The 21,648-nt window shown below is 63.5% G+C and overlaps 3 protein-coding genes across 3 annotated transcripts; 1 reads left to right on the plus strand and 2 right to left on the minus strand.

Annotated features, from left to right (window-relative positions):
• Positions 1–5,599: 5,599 nt before the first annotated feature.
• On the minus strand, positions 5,600–8,090 carry LOC132319985 (uncharacterized). Its single transcript, XM_059832074.1, has 5 exons — positions 8,048–8,090; positions 7,571–7,900; positions 7,177–7,485; positions 6,511–6,514; positions 5,600–5,660 (listed from the first exon to the last, which is right to left on the minus strand). The coding sequence occupies exons 1-5, from the start codon at positions 8,088–8,090 to the stop codon at positions 5,600–5,602; spliced, it is 747 nt and encodes a 248-aa protein (XP_059688057.1).
• Positions 8,091–11,448: 3,358 nt separating this feature from the next.
• On the plus strand, positions 11,449–15,753 carry APH1A (aph-1 homolog A, gamma-secretase subunit). The gene is made up of 7 exons (XM_059832320.1): positions 11,449–11,561; positions 13,409–13,579; positions 13,799–13,872; positions 14,125–14,247; positions 14,410–14,537; positions 14,970–15,093; positions 15,389–15,753. The coding sequence occupies exons 1-7, from the start codon at positions 11,449–11,451 to the stop codon at positions 15,451–15,453; spliced, it is 798 nt and encodes a 265-aa protein (XP_059688303.1). The 3' UTR covers positions 15,454–15,753.
• A 565-nt stretch (positions 15,754–16,318) lies between these two features.
• On the minus strand, positions 16,319–20,885 carry CA14 (carbonic anhydrase 14). Its single transcript, XM_059832075.1, has 11 exons — positions 20,834–20,885; positions 20,631–20,651; positions 19,591–19,770; positions 19,358–19,500; positions 17,469–17,564; positions 17,327–17,393; positions 17,046–17,203; positions 16,838–16,964; positions 16,693–16,713; positions 16,531–16,615; positions 16,319–16,400 (listed from the first exon to the last, which is right to left on the minus strand). Exons 1-11 carry the CDS (start codon positions 20,883–20,885, stop codon positions 16,319–16,321), a joined length of 1,032 nt encoding a protein of 343 aa, XP_059688058.1.
• Positions 20,886–21,648: the final 763 nt, after the last annotated feature.

Genomic DNA, 21,648 nt, shown 5'->3' on the forward strand with positions numbered 1-21,648 from the left:
CGCCTCGACCCCTCCTATCCCCGGCCCGAGCTTTCGGGGAAACTCGGGCCGAAATGGGGAGCTGCGGGACGCAGCGGGCGCCCACCCACCCCTGCGCCTTCCCACGCTCGCCCTTGGAAAAGGCTCTGTCCTTTTTGGCTCCGGCGCTGCCAACTCCGGCTCTCGGGGCGCATTATCCCATGCGCGAAGCTCTCTGAGAAAGTTATTCCAAGTCGGCCGTTGTATTTACACTGGAGCCGCGCTAAGAATAATAGAGTTGTATTGCCGCAGAGAGCTTCCATCTGGAAGGTCTCCCTCCGCGGCCGCCGTTAACCCCTCGCGTGGTGTCGCGCGTTTGGCTTCGTTCCTCGGGCGCGGTAGGGCAGGAGGAAGGCTCGCGGGCAGCTGCCCCTTTCCAGTGATCTGCCCCTCGGCCGGTGCTGCCCGCTATCGCGCGGCGCCAGAAACGTGACTTCGTTGCACGTGCGTTCGTCCCTCATTAGCTTCAGGTTCCTGCCTCAAGCTGCCCCTCGTCCCTCCCGGGCGCTGCTGGTCTGTGGGTTTCCTCCCTCGATTGCCCCCGACTTCGCTCTCCCCGCATCTCCTCAGCGCCCACCTGATACTTCAGGAAATCCTCTTGGTTATTTTTTTTCCTTGCCTGTATCTGTCTCTCTTAATAGCTCCCAGCTGTATATCGCAAATTATTTTGAATGCAATATGGAAAACATCAATTACCAGACTCCATTCTCCGCGCGCACACTGTGTTCTGCAAGCACAGACTATATTCTCCGAGCACAGACTTTACCATCGCTTTTCCTAATTGCATCACGTTTTCCCCAGGTTTTTTTTGCTGTTGACCCCCCGTCTCCACGCGAACACCCCAAGACCTTCCAGCCCCCAAGACCCCACCCCGAGTGCCGTGCAGCATCCCAGCAGCGTAGAAATAACTCGAGCCCAGCACTTGATTAAATGAAATGGCAAGCCAAAACCGCAACAAAACGTATTTACCCAGTAAAAAATGAAGAACCAAGAGTGCTGCAATTAAAAAGTTCGTCATCCTACGGTTCGGTGTCGTCCGCTCGGCGCTGCTGCTCGGGAATATCTTGAGACGTCCCAGCGGAGGCAGGAAATGACTCTTGCGAGGGCTGGACCGAGCAGCCTCCGCGCTCGGAGAGAAGACAAGTTGATCTGCAATTTGCCAAGCGGTGCGATGTCAGGTCAGGCTGGAGGTTGTCCTATACGGGCCGGGAGATGCGCGACGCCCGTGACGCTGCTCCAGCGAGGGAAGATTTTTCCCTTTGCAAAGACTTTCCCGATGGCTGAGTTGCAAATCCTGGGGTGTGATTCCCCAGGGAGGGTTAGCGCCGCTGGATGAGCTCGCAAACAGAGGGAGGATGGTTCCGATTATGTTATAACGGCGTATAACGGCAGTTATTAATAGCAAATCCTTCTTGTAGAGAAGGCGGCGATGAAGAGGCAAAGGCAGAACCGACGACTGGGAGCCAGATTCGGTTCCTGACTTCCCTTAAAATCTTGGGGTTTTTTTTTTTCTTGGCTTCATTTCACGTTCCTGTGCCTCAGTTTCTCCATCAGTAAGAAGAAACGCGAACAATGGCAGGTTTATTTTATTTTCTAGCGGATAGAAATGCCCGGGTTGGGATGCTTTAGGGGCCCTGGTCGGTGTTTACGCTCGGCTGCTGTTGCTGCATCCGCAGGGTGCGGTGCCTTGGTCCATATTCATGTCAGCTGCTTCTTTTCCTCTCTTTAAAAATAAAAACAAAAAGGAAAACACTTCTCAGAAGAGAAATGGGTAGGAAAAGAAAACCCGGTTCTTCTGATTTGTGGGGAAAAGCTGATACCGGTGCAGAAGGTCTTCTCCGAGGAGATGACGTGCTGAGATCGCTGTGACTTTATTGCTTACGCAGTGATAAAAATCGGGTTTAATGGGGAAAAACCACACGTTCACCCAAGACGGTTTCCTCTCCCGCCAGGTCTCCGGAGCGGGATGGGCGATGGTGTGTTTCGGGGACGTGGCGCGGGAGGTGGATGCTGGCAAACTGAGAAGGAGCAAGGTAAGTCTTGGGAAGTGAGAGAGGAGCTGGGTTTCGAGATAGGAGGAGAAGAGATTTATAACTGGGACGATTCGCCTGGAAAGGGAACCCTTCCCGGCCCCGAGGGCGGCTGAGCGGGGACAACCTTGGGAGAGGTGCGGACCCCGCTCTCGCCTTGCCTTTATCCGCCATCCCTCGAGGCACGTTCTCCCCATCCTCAAAATCTTTTTCCCAGCCCCGTTTTTCAGTTTCCTCCAGCAAAATGCCCGGAGGACGATGCTCCCCCTCCGCGGTCCCGGGGGCTGCGGCCGCCCCCTCCTCCTCGGTGGGTGCCTGCCCCCGCGGATGTGGGCTGCGGAGTTTCCTCTCGCAGATGAGAAAACGGAAGCAAAGTTTCTCAGCGGGGCGAGGGAGTTTAATGGCAAACAGCTGTGCTGAGCCGGGACCGAGGCAGGGGCACGGGGCACGGGCCATGGGAGGGGATGGAAAACCGCCGGCTGCGGTGGGACGGGTGCGGGCACCCACGGGGCAACCAGCCGGGGAGAGCAGCGGCAGTCGATATTCCTCGTCCTTGTGCCATTGATTTTAAGCAGAGGATTCCCATTGATTTTAAGCCGAGGATTGCTATCAATTTTAAATCAAGGATTCCCATTGGTTTGAATCTGAGGATTCCCATCGGTTTGAAGCCAAAGATTCCCATCGGTTTGAAGCCAAAGATTTCCAAAGCCAGATCTTTTTTTCGACTAAGTGGGGACCCAGCTGAAGAACTTTTCAAACATACCCCAAAACCAGTTTGCAGCCTCCCGGGGCTGAACGTGCTTTGCCGAAGGGGCTTTTTTCCATCCGTAGGGAGATGCTTGGCAAAGGGTTAAGCACACAGGAATGCCGAGACACCGAGGCAGGGAGCAAATATCTCCAAACCCTCCCCTCGACCCACAAAAGTAACATCAAACCTCAAAATCTCAACCCAAGCAGAAATCTGACCTCGTCGGGATGAGTCCCACCGGGGCCGGAGGTGCCGGCTCGGCCGGGAGGCACGTGGGGAGATGTCGAGCCGTGAAAGAGTTAAAATACTGTGGTTTTAAAGTGCTGCAGAGGGAAGGAGCGAGGAAGGTTTATGAGGACGGTGATGTCTTTTATTAGATGAGCGGATGGAGTTGGGCGGACAAACTTCTTGGCACGCAAACTCGGAGCCTGAATTCAAAGGGATTTGCTGGCGCGGGGCTGAGAACGGCTCCTCATGCTTGGGTGGGATGATGCAAAACTTGGGAAAACTTGGGAAAACCCGCCCCGTGCGGTACTTGCTGCTGCGGGAGCTGGATAAAACGCGCTGTAAGGTGATACAAGGGGGTGAGCAAACCCTTTGCACCCAAGGCTGCCGTTCCCTCATGGCTGCGATCGCATCAGCGTCCAGCTTGAGCATCGCCCAGCGGCATCCCGCGCCTTCCAGACGGGAGGGACGGTCGCCGGGGACCACCGGGGAAATGCGGCTTTTGAATTGTTATTTCTGGCCGGAAAAAGAAAACGCTCTATTTTGTTGGTTTGCTTTTTTCTTTTACGTTCGTTCGTGCTCGTTTTTCACATCTGGCAACACAGAGCAAAGACGTCACTCAAAGAGCAGCCGAAAAAAGCGGCCAAACCACCGTCTTTTCCGTCGCCGATCCCATGCGCCTTTCCCAAAACCTAATTCCTATTTTGCACAATCTCTGTACTTTCATGCCTTTTTTTTTTTTATTATTAAAGCCTACGTGCCGAAATCAAACCATAAGAGGTCCCGCAGCGAGGGAGCAGCGTGGGAACGATGCCTTTCACGTGGGAAAACTCAACGTGCGAGCCAAAAAAACCCCAAAACCCGGCTTTTCCCCAAAGGGATGGCAAAGGCGGCTCCTGCTCCTCGCGCTGCCGAGGGTGCTGCGTCCCGGGGATGCTCGGAGCATCCCGGCGCGGGGAAGGCTGCGGTCGGGGCCTTGCACCCCGACCGTGGGGTTTACGCCGAGGAGGAAGGTGTGAATGAGCTCAGCGCCGTGCCCGGCGCTCGGATGGCGTCGCGTCATTTCCCAGCTTTAATAGGCGGAAGCGAAACTTGAAGGGAAATTAAAAAAATGCGGCCGGTAAATAAGACTCTTCCCTTAACAATGACTCGTGCCCGAGCAGATGACATTAGCAGGATTCCTGCGGAAGTTGCTGGAGGGGACATTGTTCGCTGTTGAGACGAGAAGATGGATGAAGGAAACCCAAAAAACCCATTCCCCCCCGGCACCGCTCCCCGAGGTGCCGGCCGAGAGGTAGGTGGGCTGAGCTGCCCTTCCCGCCGGAGTCCTTTGAGGAATGGAGGGGCTTTTCTACCGCACAGGCTGTTCCCGCTGTCTGACGGGGTTTTTTGCTCTAAATAAAGTTTTCCTGCCCGTTGGTAAACAGCGGCTGCTTGAGCTGGCTGCTGCCGACCGGGGGTGCGGCTCTGCCAGAGGGACCGGGAAAGGGTATGGGATACTTCAGGTACTTTGAAATAAAGGGGAAAAAAAGGACTTTTAAACAGTAATTCTTCAGAAAAGAAAATAAAAGAAAAATAAAACAAAATAAAAACTAAAAAAAAAATAAAAATAAATAAAAATAAATAAAAATATAAAATAAAATCATCCCGCGTCGTGCGGTCGCTCTTCAGCGCCTTTTACTGCCCCGTGAGCAAAACCGGGGCTGCGACGCGGTTTTGGCAAAATCTCTGACTTTAAAATACCCTTTTTTTTTCCCGTTTAACAGCAATTTCCGACGGCGGCTGCACAGGGGAGCGCAGGGCACGATCTGGGACAAATCCGAGACCTCAGTTGCTTACGCAGGAATCGGGATTTTTATTATTTTTAGGCCATCTCTCATCGTTCTCCAGCACCCCTTCCCTCCGCCCAGCGCTTACAGCCTTCTTCCTCCTCCTCCTCCTCCTCACCAAGCGGAGAAACCCAGCAGGAAAAATGCAAAGGTTATCTCCCCCCTCCCAGCCCCGCCGCCCTGGACGGGAAAAAACGGGATCATGGAGCTGCTGGAGACGCTCCGGCCACCCAAACGGGACGCGGGGCGCGGCCGGTGGGACCCTGTCCTGGTGGCACCGGACGGCGGTGACACGGCGCTGGCTCCTCCCGTCCCACCTCGCTCCGACGCGGCACCCACCCGGGGGTTTTGCATTTTTTCCGGAACACTTGTGTGCTCATTAGCTGGGAAACCACTGGAATAAGCTTTCTGGCTGGTTTACGTGTGATACCGTCGAGGAGCAGCCGTGAAATTCGCTTTTGAGATTATAAATGAATAAAAAAGATCCTCCTAAAAACCCTCCCCAAGAGGCTAGAAAATATCCAAAGGGAATTTCCCCAAGGCTGATGCGCAAATCCCATCGGAAAAGATTACGCCCCAAAAAAATCCTCCTGGCTTTTGCAAAGCTCTTCCAAATTTGCAAACTCTTCCTGGGGCGAATTTGCGAGTTATCGCGGGAGGTTTGCGAGCGGCGGCCGACGAGGGGCCGTGCCCACCCCGCTCCCGGCCCCCAGACTCTCACGATTTTCCCTTTTCTCGTGGTTTTTAACTCATTTGCAGCGGGCGGTTTGGGCAGAGCGGCGTTTCAGCGCCTCGCCGGCGTGGATCCGTCTGCAAGAGAAAGCGAGAACCGGCATTATTAAACCTCATTTTGCGTTTGAGGAGGTGTGGAGCCAAAAAAACCCGTAAAAGCTCTAAAAGCTTCGGGGGTTTTTTAGCTCCCCTGGGTGACACCGGGTGGGTGACGCCGGGGACGGTGCCGGCGGCGGCAAAACGTCTTCCCTGTGACTCGGCAAATGAAATATTCCGTGCCCAACCCAGCCTTGCGCCCAATTTCGCGGCGTTTCGAAGCAGCCGGGCTGCTCCCGCCGTGCAGAGAGCTGGGGTTCAGGCTGGGGGGGCCACCGCGCTCCCCCAAGGAGGGTTTTGGGGGGACGCCCGATGCCTGGGTGTTCCCCGCTCGCGGACCCCAACGCGAGCCGAGACCCGGACGAGATTTACCCTCAGCCGTTGGGTGACCCGAGCAGCGACCGGCGCTTTGGGGGATGCTCCGGGCGGGAGCCCCGGGGGTGCGGCAGCGGCTGCACCACCAACACCCCCCCCAAAAGTGAATTTTCTCACCAGGCTGATGGGATTTTCTCCCCCCAGTGAAACTCCGGTGGAAATTTTGGATCCGAGGGGTGTTGGGATGTGACCAGAGCAGCGTTACGGTGCTATAAATAAATGGATTTATTTCACGCCGGGGGTGGAGGGAGCGGTTTTACCTCCCGGTGGGGCTCACGGGTGGAGAGAACCGGGGCGAAGGGGCTGCGAGGGGGGTCCGGCGGGGGGGTCACCTCCAGGCCGACGCCGTCTGCGGAGCAGGATGGCCAGCTGGGGCAGGAGGAGGAGGAGGAGGAGGAGGAGGAGGAGGAAGAGGGAGGCGCAGGGCAGCTCCAGCACCAGCGGCCGGGGTGGGCACCCTTCTGCGGAGGGGGGAAAGGAGAGTTAACAGCGGGGGGAGAATGTGGGCTGGGTCCCTCTGGAGAGCCGAGCGTCCCCCCAAATGGGGGGTCAGGGCTGAGTGTCCCCCCAAACAAGGGGTCAGGGCTGAATGTCCCCTGGAACAGGGGGTCAGGGCTGAGCGTCCCCCCAAATGGGGGGTCAGGGCTGAACGTCCCCTGGAACAGGGGGTCAGGGCTGAGCATCCCCCCAAATGAGGGGTCAGGGCTGAACATCCCCCAAATGGGGGGTCAGGGCCGAGCATCCCCCCAAACGAGGGACCAGGGCTGAGCGTCCCCCGGAACAGGGGGGTCAGGGCTGAGCATCCCCCCAAACGAGGGGTCTGGGCTGAGCATCCCCTGGAACGGGGGGTCAGGGCTGAGTGTCCCCCCAAACGGGGGGTCAGGGCTGAGCATCTCCCGAAATGGGGGGGTCAGGGCTGTGCAAGGGGGGACGTGCAGGTTTAAAACTTCTCAGTGGAGGGGGATCCCAGCGAGGAGATGGGGGGGGGGTTCCAAAATGTGTCTTAACGAGGAAGAATTGGGATGTAGGGCTTTCCTAAATGAGGAAAGGCTGGAAGAATTGGGATGCAGGGGGGGCACGGAGGCCGGGATCTGTGGCTGGGGGGGGGGGATGGACCAGTTACCCTCCCCAGGTCCTTTGCTGACGGTGACGCTGAGGCTCCTGCCTGTGCCGCTCTCCAGGGCCGTACACGCCGCAGCCCCGTCCCACCGCTCGGCCGAGACCCAGGTGATGCTCCAGGCGCTGAGGACGCCGTGCTTGTCCACGGCCACCGCCATCACCGGTGTCACCTCCTCGCCGGGCTGCCAACGCACGGTGTCCCAGCCCGGAGGGAGGTCACGGAGGCGGCAGAGCAGGGGGATGCCGGCCGGGGGCTGCCCGGGCTCCTCTGCGTCGACAGGCACCAGGATGGAGAGCTGGGGCTCGGTGGCATCTAAAGAAGGAAACCGGGTGCCGGAGCGTGGCACAGACCTCCCCGGGGATGTCCCCAGCCACCGGGTGACCTGCCGGGTACTCACTGGTGACGACGAGCCTGGTCCCGTTCCCAAACACGGGGTAGAAGGTGGAGGAGCTGCAGTAATAAACCCCAGAGTCCTCCCTCTGCGCTGCGCTGATGGCGAGGGAGAAATGCTGCCATACTTTGCTCCTGCCTGAGTATCTTCCCATCGGAAGGGAGTAATTCGAGCTCCGGTAAATCCAGTCAAAACTGCCATCCGGCTTCTCCTTGTACCAGTTGACGTGCTGGCCGTGGTCCGAGACGCGACAGCTCAGCTCCGCCGTCTCTCCGGGGAGCACCCAGAGCTGCCCCGGGCTTTGCTGGACCCATCTCCGCTCCACCGAGGCACCTCCTGCCCATGGGGAGCGGCTTTGAGTTGGATTTTTCTCCACCTCAGCCTTTCCAATATATTGCATTAAAAATGTTTGGGGGCAAAAAACACCCCCCCCCCATCAGCAAATCTCGCCCGGGTTGGGGTATTTCTGGTGCGGGCACGTACCTGGCAGGAGGAGCAGGAGGGTCCCCAGGAGCCCGCAGGACATGGTGGCCAAAAACCTTTTGCCGGGGAGATTTTCTCTCCGTCCGGGGAAGATTTTCTCTCCTTCCCAGGTTGGTGGGCTCCGATGGAGGATTGGCAGCCGCACGCCCCGGGGATGCTCCGAGGAGGCACCCCAGGAGCTGGCCCTGCCCCAGCCGGGACGGGGGGGCCCCCGCATCCGTCCTCCCCCTCCGTGGGGCTTTTCAGCCTCGGCAGCCCACGTGGGTGACGGAAATCGGGTGGAAACGGCGGCTTTGCCACCTGTCCTCGGGCGACGGGAGCCTTTTGGGCTGGGGTTAGCGCAGGGTGATGCTGGGGGGCGTTGAGGGTCCCAGGGACCAGCAGATCCTCCAGTCTGGGGGTTTAGTTGGGGTTTGGGAGTCTGGGGGAGGGTAGGAGAGAGGGAATTCAGGGAGGGGACCGTGCGCCCTGGTCTCACTCGCAAAATTGAATTTTAATTCCAGCTCCGTGTTGCAACGGGGGTTTTCATCCCCCTGCCCGTCTCTCCCAGGAGCCCTGGGCTTCGTCGTTCCTGGTTTTCCGCTCTCCAAGGCAAACGTTTTGCTCGCTCTTGGTCTTGGGGCTGGATTTCCCCAAGATCCCGCGTGGGAACTGCTGGGAATCGCTGCCGGAGTACGGTGTATGTATAATCCGTGCAATATATAATATATATTTTCTGCCTTTCTGCAGCAGCTGGAGGCTTTGCTCGAGCCGGAGATGGCTGCGGTCAGCCTCGCTGCTGTATTTTCTTGCTTCCGTAGGGTTTATTGACACGAAACCCCTTCCCCCCCCGCCCAGCAGTGGGGGTTTCTGATGTTTTTCGGTACCGGTTTGGCCGAGGGCCCCGGCGTGCCAAACCGCAGCAGGAAAGGCGGCGGCAGGGCTGGGGGCTGGCAATGGCTTCGCAGTTTTTAGTCCCTTTAAAGGGCATTTTGGGGTGGTGGGGGGTGGCTGGGGGGTGGCGGGGGGAGACTCTCCATCAAATGCTCCCAAAAACCAGCGGCGGCGATGGGATTTCTGTGATTTCAGCGTGTTTGGGACCCAGCCGGGGTCGAGAGGGTGGTCCCAGCCCCAACTCACTCCTGGCCGGGGCCGTCTCCATCCCCCAGCATCCCCAAAACCTCCCCAAATTCCCCCACCCGAGTCTGGCCCCAGGCAGCGCCCGGCTCGGGACCCTGCGGCATCTCGGCCGGGTTTTGCATCCAGAAATGATTTTCTCCACATCCCGGAGGTTTCGGAGGGGGGTTCAGCATCCCTTCGGCTCAGAGCATCTCCCGGGTGGGTTTATTCCCTCACGAGGCTGCAAAAACCCCGAGTTTTGCTCAGAGCCTTCGAAATGGGGGGGGGAGGTCGGCCGGTGGCATCCCACCCCCAGTACCCTCCGACCAGGGATGCTCTGGGATGTGGCGTGTGGCCGAGCGGGCCATCCCCGATCCCCCTCCATCCCCAATCCCTCTCCATCCCCGATCCCCCTCCATCCCTGATCCCCCTCCATCCCTGATCCCTCTCCATCCCCGATCCACCCTCCATCCCTGATCCCTCTCCATCCCCGATTCCCCTCCATCCCCAATCCCCCTCTATCCCTGATCCCCCCTCCATCCCCGATCCCCCCTCCATCCCTGATCCCTCTCCATCCCCGATCCCCCCTCCATCCCTGATCCCTCTCTATCCCCAATCCCTCTCCATCCCCAATCCCCCTCCATCCCTGATCCCCCCTCCATCCCCGATCCCCCCTCCATCCCTGATCCCTCTCTATCCCCAATCCCTCTCCATCCCCAATCCCCCTCCATCCCTGATCCCCCCTCCATCCCCGATCCCCCCTCCATCCCTGATCCCTCTCCATCCCCGATCCCCCTCCATCCCCAATCCCCCTCCATCCCTGATCCCCCCTCCATCCCCAATCCCCCTCCATCCCCGATCCCCCTCCATCCCTGATCCCCCTCCATCCCCAATCCCCCCTCCATCCCTGATCCCCCTCCATCCCTGATCCCCCCTCCATCCCTGATCCCCCTCCATCCCCCTCCATCCCTGATCCCCCTCCATCCCCAATCCCCCTCCATCCCCGATCCCCCTCCATCCCCAATCCCTCTCCATCCCCGATCCCCCTCCATCCCCAATCCCTCTCCATCCCCGATCCCTCTCCATGCCCGATCCCTCTCCATGCCCGATCCCTCTCCATCCCCAATCCCTCTCCATCCCCGATCCCCCTCCATCCCCAATCCCTCTCCATCCCCGATCCCTCTCCATGCCCGATCCCTCTCCATCCCCAATCCCCCTCCATCCCCAATCCCCCTCCATCCCTGATCCCCCCTCCATCCCCGATCCCCCCTCCATCCCTGATCCCTCTCCATCCCCGATCCCCCTCCATCCCCAATCCCCCTCCATCCCTGATCCCCCTCCATCCCTGATCCCCCCTCCATCCCTGATCCCCCTCCATCCCCCTCCATCCCTGATCCCCCTCCATCCCCAATCCCCCTCCATCCCCGATCCCCCTCCATCCCCAATCCCTCTCCATCCCCGATCCCCCTCCATCCCCAATCCCCCTCCATCCCCGATCCCCCTCCATCCCCAATCCCCCTCCATCCCCGATCCCCCTCCATCCCCAATCCCTCTCCATCCCCGATCCCCCTCCATCCCCAATCCCCCTCCATCCCCGATCCCCCTCCATCCCCGATCCCCCCTCCATCCCTGATCCCTCTCCATCCCCGATCCCCCTCCATCCCCAATCCCCCTCCATCCCTGATCCCCCTCCATCCCTGATCCCCCCTCCATCCCTGATCCCCCTCCATCCCCCTCCATCCCTGATCCCCCTCCATCCCCAATCCCCCTCCATCCCCGATCCCCCTCCATCCCCAATCCCTCTCCATCCCCGATCCCCCTCCATCCCCAATCCCCCTCCATCCCCGATCCCCCTCCATCCCCAATCCCCCTCCATCCCCGATCCCCCTCCATCCCCAATCCCTCTCCATCCCCGATCCCCCTCCATCCCTGATCCCCCTCCATCCCCGATCCCCCTCCATCCCCAATCCCTCTCCATCCCCGATCCCCCTCCATCCCGAGGATGAAATAAAGAGCTTCGGCCTTTGGCAGCCTCCTGGGGCAATGGCGTGGTCTCCCCCCCAGGGACTGTCCCCAGCTCCCGGGGGTGCCCGGGGGTCGCACGGCCCGCGCCCACCCTCCCGGCTGGAGGGGTTTTTGGGGTGCAGAGGGACTCCACCCCGCCCCCGGGAGCATCCCCGGGGCCGGTCCTACCCCCCCCCCGACTCCGGCAGCGCGGCCTCCCGCCGCCAGGGGGCGCTGTCCCCGCCCCGCCGCGGACTACCGCTCCCGGCGTGCCCCGCGCGGCCCCGCCCCCCGCCGCCATGGGGGCCGCCGTCTTCTTCGGCTGCGCCGGGATCGCCTTCGGGCCGGCGCTCGCCCTCGTTCTCCTGACGGTGGCGGCGGAGCCGTTGCGGGTCATCGTCCTGGTGGCGGGGTGAGGCCGGGGGGGCCGCTGGGGGGGGGGCCTGAGGGGCTTCGGGGGGCGGGCGGGCTTTAGGGCAGGCCTGAGGGGCCTGTGGGGCCGGGAGGGCGGCTGTGGGGCTGTGGGGTCCTTCGGGGCAGCTGGGGGGGGCAGGGAGCATTGAGGGGGGCTGAGAGGGCAGTTCGGGGGACTCTCGGTGTCAGGGAGCACTGGGGGGGGCAGCTGGGGGGTCAGAGAGCATTGAGGGGGGGCGAGGGGGCAGCTCTGGGGCAGTGGGGGGGGTCAGAGAGCATTGAGGGGGAAGTTCTGGGGCCTCTCGGTGTCAGAGAGCACTGAGGGGGGCAGCTCTGGGGCAGTGGGGGGGTCAGAGAGCATTGAGGGGGCAGTTCGGGGGCCTCTCGGTGTCAGGGAGTGCTGTGGGGGGCGAGGGGGTAGCTCTGGGGCAGCTGGGGGGTCAGAGAGCGTCGAGGGAGTAGATCTGGGGCAGTGGGGGGGTCAGGGAGCATTGAGGAGGGCTGAGAGGGCAGTTCAGGGGCCTCTCGGTGTCAGGGAGCACTGTGGGTGGCAGCTGGGGGTCAGAGAGCATTGAGGGGGGTCGAGGGGGCAGCTCTGGGGCAGTGGGGGGGTCAGAGAGCATTGAGGGGGGCTGAGAGTGCAGTTCTGGGGCCTCTCAGTGTCAGGGAGCACTGGGGGGGGCAGCTCTGGGGCAGTGGGGTGGGTCAGAGATCATTGAAGGGGGCTGAGAGGGAAGTTCTGGGGCCTCTGAGTGTCAGGGAGCACCGGGGGGGCAGCTGGGGGGTCAGAGAGCATTGAGGGGGCAGCTCTGGGGCAGTTGGGATGTTGGAGGGGGCAGTGGGGGGTGAGGGGGGCAGCTCTAGGGCAGTTGGGGGGGTCAGAGAGCATTGAGGGGGCAGTTCTGGGTCAGTTAGGGTGTTTTGGGGGGTAGGCAGCTCTGAGGGGGGGCTGTGGGGGAAGTTCTGGGGGAGTTGGGGGGCAGGCTGTGCCTGGGGGGACCCTGAGAAGGGTTTGGGGAATCATCTGCGCAGGTGGGATGAGGCGGTGAATTTGTAGGGGGTGGGAGGGGCTGTCCCCGTACTGGGGTCCCCTCACTTTGGGGTCTCCCAACACCCGGCTCCTCGGGCTTAAACGTGGTGTCCCGGCCGAGGTGAAGCACCCGGAGGCTGCGGCCTCGTCTGCGCCTGAGCTCAGTGACACCCCCCCCTCCCCGAGACCGTGGGAGCCCTTCCTGGCTCTAACCGCGCAGCCTGTGCCGTGCCGTGCGCGGCGCAGACCTGGCAGCGCGGTCCCTCATGCGTCTTGCAGGCGAGAGCACGCGTGGGCTTTACGCTGTCCAGGCAGGAAAGAGCCAAAAGCCTTCCTTGTGCTGGGAATGCCGCAGCTGGGAGCAGCGACACGCCATCCGTTAACTGTTGGCTCCTTCCTCCTGTGCCTGGTCGGTCCCCAGGGTCCCGCCTCCTGCCCCGTGTGTCAGCGTGGGGGATTCGCTATTTAAAAAAGAGCAAGAGGAGCGGCTCCGAGCTGGCCGTATCCCACCACGCTTGGCTTCCCGAGGGCAGGCCCCTGTTTAACCTTCAAGGGGCGAAGCACTGAGCATCCTTCCCTCAGCTTTCCCTTGAGCAGGCCGTGGGGCTCCGAGAAGAGAAAGGAGGATTTCAGCTTCCGAACCTGTTTGGTTTTCAGCCACACACTTCCTTCGCGCGCCCTCCTCACGTGACGATGACCAGGCAGCCCACGAACGCGTGACCTGGAGCCCAGGCAAACCAAGCAAGCAGCTTGGCACGTGTTTGCTGCGTGATTCTGAGCTCCGCAGCGTGAGCTGGGCGTTTCTTTCTCCCCAGGGCGTTTTTCTGGCTGGTGTCGCTGCTCCTGGCGTCTCTGATCTGGTTCATTTCGGTTCATCTCAGCGACCGGGAGGACGCCAAGCTGCAGTACGGCCTCCTCGTCTTCGGGGCTGCCGTCTCCGTCCTGCTGCAGGAGGCTTTCAGATTCGCCTACTTCAAGCTGCTGAAGTAAGAGCCTGTCCGAGGGCGGCCTGTGACCTGTTCTGGCATCTGCGATCCCTCTGCTTTTTCTCTGGGGAACCCCACAAAGTATCTTCCTCGTTAGATCCTGGGAGAGAGCTGTTGCTCCTCGCCTCCAGCTCATTTATAACCATCCCTTCCCCTCTCCTCCGTGACGAGGCCCCTGTTCCGAACTAGCCGCTCACACTTTCTCTCCCGCCCGAGCAGGAAAGCGGATGAAGGCCTGGCGACGATCAGTGAGGACGGCCGGTCCCCCATCTCCCTCAGGCAGATGGCTTACGGTGAGCACGAACCCGGGACAGGGCTTGGGCTGTCGCTCACCTCCCCGCGCTCTTCCGGGGCTACCTGGCAGCGGGATGCTCGGATATCGGAGACCGGCGGCAGTGTTGATGAGCCTGCCAAGCTAACGCAGCCTCCCTGGTTTTCTTTCCCGCTCTCCTGCCTTTCCCTGGGCCTGCACGCTGAGTCTGGGGCTCTTGGTGGAGACAGCACGGCTGCGGTCGCTCTTGGCTGACTCCCTTCTCCCTCCACAGTCTCGGGCCTGTCCTTCGGCATCATCAGCGGCGTGTTTTCCGTCATTAACATCCTGGCAGACTCCATCGGGCCGGGCATCGTCGGGATCCACGGGGACTCGCCGTACTATTTCATCACGTCCGGTGAGGCTGGGGGCCGGTGCGGGACATGGGATCGTGCCCGAGGTGCTGCGGCAGCGCCGGTTAGAGCCAGAGTCCCGCCCCGGCACGCGGCCCTTCGCCGAGGCGAGGAGGAGGAAGGCGGTGCCGAGGTCTGAGGGGCTCTGTGTCGCTCTCTTCCCGCAGCGTTCCTCACCATGGCCCTCGTCTTGCTCCACACCTTCTGGGGCGTGATCTTCTTCGACGCCTGTGAAAAACGTCGCTATTGGTGCCTGGGGCTGGTGGTTGCCAGCCACCTCCTCACCTCGGGGCTGGTGAGTTTGATGAGCGAGAGCTGACCGGACCTGTACCGAGAGCTGTCCCCAAAGCGAAGCGGTTGTGGCCATCATCAGATGCCCATCTGGGCACGGGGAGGGGATGGCAGGGACACCCGCTGCTGCTTCAGACTCCCTAAATCCCTGCCTCGGAGCTGTGGGGCGAGTCACGGCCCTCTTGGGCACCTCCTGCCCAGGGCAGCCTGTTGGGGTGCGCTCGGGGGAAGGAGGGTTAACGAAGGACTGGGGGTCAGACGGCGGATTAGCCGCTAAGCTCTTGGTGGGAAATGGCTCCGCAGGAGTTTCAGCCAGGCTTACCGGAGCTCTGCTCTGCTCAGAGGCTCCCCTTTCTGTCCCCGTGGCTGTCTGGGGCGGGCTGTGGGGTGGCTGGCAGGCGGTGATGTTCCTAATGCGGCTCTCTCCGTCCCCCAGACGTTCCTGAACCCCTGGTACGAGGCCAGCCTGGTCCCCATCTTCATCATCACCCTCTGCACCGGCCTCTGGGCCTTCTTCACCGCCGGAGGCTCCTTCCACAACATCCTCAAGTGCCTCTCCTGTAAGGGGGGGCTGGACAGGGAGGGGCACGGCGGCGGGGGGCACCGTTGAGATGTGGGGGCTTCTCTGGTGGGTCTCTGTCCCCTTTTAGGTGTTGGGGTGGGGGTTGGACGCGGGTGCAGGGGCGCTGGGAGGGGAGAGGATGGGTCTCACCTGCAACCCTCGCCCTTTCATTGAAGGGGGGCCATGTCTCCTGGCTAACGGGAGCTCCTGCGATCCCACAAACAGGCCCTTGTCCCCAAAACAACCCTGCTCCCCCCACGCTCACCCTCTCCCTCCTTTCTGCCCCACCCCAGGTAAGCAGGAGGATGACAGCAGAGTGATGATGTACTCAGCGCTGCAGGTGCCTTGCGAGGACTGAGCGGCAGCCGCAGCCCTGCCTGCCTGCGCCGTGCCCAAGTGCCCTCTCCTCGGCCGCTGGAAGGTCGCGACGGTTTGTTCCTGCGGTGCTGCCGCCCGGCCGAGCCCTGGCCCCTCGCCGTGGCGCAGAGGTGGCTCCGTGCCCCGTCCTGCTCCGGAGGGGATTTTTTGGGGTCTGACCGGTGCTCGTGGGCGCCCCATTAGCTTCCTTAGCAACTTCCATTAGTCTTTTTCTTACAGGGTGAGCGCAGGGGAGGCTGGAGCGGGGCTGGGCGCCCTGTGCTGCGGCCGGGCTCGCGGGGCTCGGGGCAGGACCCCCCTTCCCTCGCGTTTTCCCCCCCGGGGGGCCCTGGCCTCGGCACGGTCCCGGTCAGGCACAGCCTGCTGCCGTTCCCCGCTCTGCGGAAGCGGGGTGATGCTCTCGGGACGGGGGGGTGCTCTGCCCCGCTCACCCTCTTGCTGCTCCCCGCTGGGGGCACTCGTTACCCTGCTGTGCAACTGTGGGGGGGTAAATTATTTTTTTGATTCAGAGTAAAACCCTTTTAATAGAGCAACGGGTACCACGGCACTGAGGCGCCTGCTGTGATGGGGATGGGGTGAGGTGTGGGGGGGAGAGGGTTCGGTCCCCCACATTTTGCTCTGCTCCCAGCCCCTGTCCAAGCTTTGGGGGGGGCACCCGGGTCTCCTGGTTTCTCAGGGCTGATAGGATGCGGCCCCGTTCCCTCCACAGCAAAGAGCCACCAGTGTCATAGGGTGGGGAAGGGGCAGGAGCTGCTGCCGCTGTGGGGCTGAGCCCCAGCTGGCTCCTCTGGCGGAGGGCTGGGGGGCGGTGAGGGTCCGTCACAGCCCAGTCTTGGGGGGGGGGTTCAAAGGCGGGGCCCGTCATCCAAGGGGGTGCGGCGGGAAGAGGCTTTGAACACAACGTCCTGCTCCTGCGCCCTCCTCGCTCTGCTTTGTGGGGGGAGAAGGGCTGAGGTGAGAGCAGCCCTCCCCGGGGGGGGTGTCCAGACCCTCTGATTTGGGGGTCTGGGCCCCCTTTTGCCTGGGGGGGTCCCTCCTCAGGGCGGGGGCCTCTCACCGCATCCTCTTGGCCACGAAGTGGGTGGCGAGGAAGATGCCGAGGCAGCCGGAGATGGCTCCAAAGATGATGGCTATGACTTCACCTGCGAGATGCCACAGCTCAGGGGGGGACCGGGGGTGTGAACCCCCCCATCCCAGCCTGCCCCCCGCCAGTCCCTACCTGTCGAATACCCCTCGGGCCCTGCAAGAGAAGAGCCGGGGCTCAGCACTGCAGCCTCGCGCCCAACCGGGGCTCCGGGAGCCATTTTAGGGGTGCGGGGGGGCCCTTCCCACTGTCCCCCCCCCCTGCTCTGGCCGTCTCTCACCCCTGGGGAAGGACGAGAGCACCAGCCGCTGGTTGAGCTCCTGCGGGACCCGAAAATTATCCACCAGGCGCTGGGGCTCGGGCTCGGTCGCTGCCGTGGCGTAAAGGGCTCCCTGGAGCTGCTCCAGCTGAAACGAGGTGGTGGGGGGAGTGCTGGGGCTGCCCCCCACCCCCAAAACTAAGGGGTTTCACCCCAAAGCGGGTCCTACCTGGGCCAGGCTGATGCGGACAGGCTGCTGGAAGAGGGTCCAGAGGACGCCCTGGAAGCAGGGCGGGGTGGTGAGGGACCCGTTGTAGCGGTAGTAGAGGTCCAGGCGTGGGGGCAGCAGGTCCTGCACGCTGAAGGAAGGGACGGTCGTCGTCTGCCCTGGGGCGGGGGGAGCAGTTGGGGGGTGCAGGGTGAGGACTTTGGGGGCGTCCCTCCCCGCTGCCACGCGCTTTCCCTGGTATCTCCCCAAGCTACCCCCTTGCTCGCGCGCCGGCGGCTCACCTGCGTAGCGGATGCTCCCGAGATGGCTCAGGATGTTGTCGTAGGCAGGGTGGGGGTCAGCACCCACCTGCGGGGAGCGAGGGGGGGGGGGGGTCAGGGCTGAGGAGTTGGGGTGCTGGGGGGTGTTTTGGGGTCTACATACCTCCAGGAGGACGCCGAGCACGGCCAGCCCGCCGGCGTGGTGCTGGGCCTCGCTGGCATTGGCGTAGCGCTCCGCGTCGTAGTGCACCACGTGCATCTGCGGGCAGAGCGGCTCCGCGCGGGGAGGGGGGCAGAGCAGGGACACCCCCCCAACCCGCGACCCCTGGGCCCGTGTCCCCGACTCGCCCCCTTTCCCACACCCGGTTCCCAGACCTGATCCCGCACGGCCGCCTGCACCCATCCTGGCACCTTACACGGTGTCTGGACCTGCTGCCAGCACCCAGATCTGCTCCTGCACCCAAGTCCTGTCACCTGGGCCCGTGCCAGTTCCTGCACCCATTTCCCACCCCTGTTTCCCCTTCCTGCACCCATTTCCCACACCCGGACCCCTTTCCCCTGCCCTTTCTCATGCATTCTCCCATGCTTGCACCCAATTCCTGCACCCAGACCCTTTCCCACACCATTCCTGCACTGTTTCCCGCACCCATCCCACCCCCAGAACCATTTCCCACCCCTATTTCCCTGCCTGCTTCCTGTGCCCAGGCCCATTTCCCGTTCCCTGCACCTGATTCCTGCACCCAGATGCTTTCCTGCACCCATTCCTGCACCCATTTCCCGCACCCATTTACCCGCCCGCTTCCTATGCCCAGCCCCGTTTCCGGCACCAGCACCACTTTCCTGTTCCCTGCACCCGCTTCCCACCCCATTCCTGCGACATTCCCTGCATCCAGCCCCCTTCCCGCACCCACTTCCCACCCCCAGACCCATTTCCCGCACCCGTTTCCCTGCCCGTTTCCTGTGCCTGGACCTGTTTCCCACACCGGGGCCCCTTTCCCGTTCCCTGCGCCCAGACCCATTTCCTGCACCCATTCCCATGCTGGTTCCTGCACCCAGCCCCATTCCCGCACCCAGACCCATTTCCCACCCCATTCCTGCGCCATTCCCTGCATCCAGCCCCCTTCCCACACCATTTCCCACCCCATTTCTGCACCCATTTCCCACCCCCAGACTCTTTTCCCACCCCATTCCCCGCACCCAGTCCCCTTCCCGCACCTTTTTCCCACCCCAGACCCATTTCCCACCCCATTCCCGCACTGTTCCCTGCACCCAGCTGCCTTCCCGCACACACTTCCCACCCCCAGACCCATTTCCCGCACCCGTTTCCCTGCCTGTTTCCTGTGCCCGGACCCATTTCCCACACCGGGGCCCCTTTCCCATTCCCTGCACCCATTTCCCACCCCAGACCCGTTTCCCACCCCATTCCCGTGCCGCTCCCTGCACCCAGCCGCCTTCCTGCACACACTTCCCACCCCCAGACCCATTTCCCGCACCCATTTCCCAGCCTGCTTCCTGTGCCTGGACCTGTTTCCCACACCGGGGCCCCTTTCCCATTCTCTGCACCCAGACCCATTTCCTGCACCCATTCCCATGCTGGTTCCTGCACCCAGCCCCATTCCTGCAGCCGTTTCCCGCACCCAGACCCATTTCCCACCTCATTGCTGTGCCAATCCCTGCATCCAGCCCCCTTCCCACACCATTTCCCACTCCAGACCCATTTCCCACCCACAGACCCTTTTCCCACCCCATTCCCCACACCCAGTCCCCTTCCTGCACCCATTTCCCACCCCAGACCCATTTCCCACCCCATTCCCGTGCCGCTCCCTGCACCCAGCCGCCTTCCCGCACGCACTTCCCACCCCCAGACCCATTTCCCAGCCCGCTTCCTGTGCCTGGACCTGTTTCCCACACCGGGGCCCCTTTCCCATTCCCTGCACCCATTTCCCACCCCTGTTCCTGCACCGTTTCCCACACCCATCCCCTTTCCCAGGCCGCAGCACCCTTTGGGACCCCCACCCCTTTGGGACCCCCACCCATGGGGCCGCCCCGTACCTCGGCGGGGGCACGGCGGCCGTCGAGGAGATGCTCGGCACCGCCGGTGCGGCCGGGTCGACCCCAGTGGAAGTGGAGCTGAGCGGCGGCGAAGCTGCGGGGCAGTCCCTGCAGCCGCAGGGTGGGCGGCAGCGCCAGCACCGCTGCGGGGGGATGCGGGGGGCTCTTACGGGGCTGTGACACACGGGGGACCCCCACACACCCCCCCGGGACCTGCCCCGGCACCCGCTCACCGGTGTGGCCGTTGTTGGCGAGGGTGAAGGCCGGGGTGCCGGGGCGGCGGTAGCCCACGTGGCGGAGGGGCGGCAGCGAGGGGTCCGGCTGCGCCCAACGCGTCTGGATGTCGATGGGCGACTGGGCTCGGCCCCCGCACGCCGGGTGCCCCTCGGGCCAGTGCTGCTGCCCGTGGGGACCTGGGGGGGGACCCGGGGGTGCGGGTGGGCCCCCCACTCCCGCTTGGGGACGCTGCTTTACCCAGCCCGGCCCCGTGACCCAAAACGCCCTCGTTTCCCCCCAAAACGAGGACACGGCGACGTTCCCAACACGCTCGTTAATCTTCTGGGGACATTTTTTTCCGGCCGGGGGAGCGGGGACAAAGCCGACCCCGCGGGGGTGTGGGGGGACCCGTGGGGTCCCCGTGGGCCCGGCGGGACGGGGCTTAGCCGGGATTTGGCCGGATCCTAATTGGATTTGGCAGCCGGAGCGGGGCCGGAGCCTTATGTAAAGGGACACAATGGGACCATTGGAACGAGGGGGACGCAGGTGTCCGGGGGGGGCATGGGGGGGTTGTCACCCATCCTCCTTCTTCCTATTCGGGGGACCCAAGTGTCCAGGAGCGGGGTGGGGGGCATGGGGGGGGGCTGCACCCATCCAACCCCCTCCCACCTTAGGGGACCCAGGTGTCCGGGGGGGGCATGGGGGGGTTGTCACCCATCCTCCGTCTTCCTATTTGGGGGACCCAAGTGTCCAGGAGTGGGGTGGGGGGGCGTGGGGGCTGCACCCATCCATCTCCTTCCTATTTGGGGGGCCGGGGTGGGGGGGCGTGGGGGCTGCACCCATCCATCTCCCTCCCATTTTGGGGGGCCGGGGTGGGGGGGCGTGGGGGCTGCACCCATCCATCTCCTTCCTATTTGGGGGGACCCAGGTGTCTGGGGCTGCGGGGGGCTGTCACCCATCCCACCCCCTCCCTCCTGGGGGGACCCGGGTGATGCCCCTCGGTTCCGGGGTGCGTGGGGGGACAAACGGGGGGGTCCCTGGGTGGGGGCCCACTCACCCTCATACGCCCAGTGGGGACCTGTGGAGGGGGAGCAGAGGTGTTGGGGGCCGGGGGGGTCCTGGGGGGCCGGGGCTCAGGTGGGCCCCCCCGGCCCTTCCCCGGGGTCACCTGTGGGTGCTGGCGGCTGCACCCCAAAGCGGGTCCGGCTGGCGGGGGCCGGGAATTGGGGTGAGGGCCTGAAGGAGCGGGGGGGCACTCACCGGCGGGCAGGGCGGGGGCCAGGCCCCCCAGCAGCAGCAGGGCACGCAGCATGGCGGGGGGCGAGGGGGGCCGGGTGCCGCCGGCCGGGCCTTAAATACCCACCCGGGACGGGCCCCCCCGGGGGGACGGGGAGGGATGGAGGGGCCATCCCCGGGGCGTGGGGACGGGGGGGGGACGACGGGGGGCTGTGGGGCTGTGGGGGGACCTGTGGGGGAGCTGGGGGGTGTGGGGGTCCTGTGGGGCTTGGGGGGGGCTGTGAGGGGGCTGGGGGGTGTGGGGTTGGGGGATCTGTGGGGCCTAGGGGGGGGACTGGGGGGTGTGGGGGTCCTAGGGGGGGGCTGTGAGCTGGGGGGGGCTGGGGGGGGCTGAGGGGGCTGGGGTTATGGGGCTGGGGGGCCTTGGGGGGGCCTGTGGGGGGTCTGGGGAGCTGGGGGGTGTGTGGGGGTCCTGTGGGGCTTGGGGGGCGCTGTGAGGGGGCTGAGGGAGCTGGGGGGTGTGGGGATCTGTGGGGCCTAGGGGGGGGACTGGGGGGAGCTGAGGGGAGCTGGGGAGTGTGGGGGTCCTGGGGGGCTTGGGGGGGGCTGTGAGCTGTGGGGGGGGTGTGGGGGGCTGAGGGGGCTGGGGGTCCTGTGGGGCTGTGGGGGCTGTGGGGCTGGGAGCTCTGGGGTTGTGGGGCTGGGGGGGGCTGAGGGGAGTTGGGGGCCTGTGAGCTGGGGGGGGTCTGGGGGCTACGGGGGGGGCCCTGGGGCGGGGGCGGCCCCCGCACGAGCGCCCCTCGGCTCCGCCCCCTCCCGCCAGCCCCGCCCCCTTTGTC

This window comes from Gavia stellata, chromosome 33 (genome assembly GCF_030936135.1).
Source record: "Gavia stellata isolate bGavSte3 chromosome 33, bGavSte3.hap2, whole genome shotgun sequence".
NCBI lineage: Eukaryota > Metazoa > Chordata > Aves > Gaviiformes > Gaviidae > Gavia > Gavia stellata.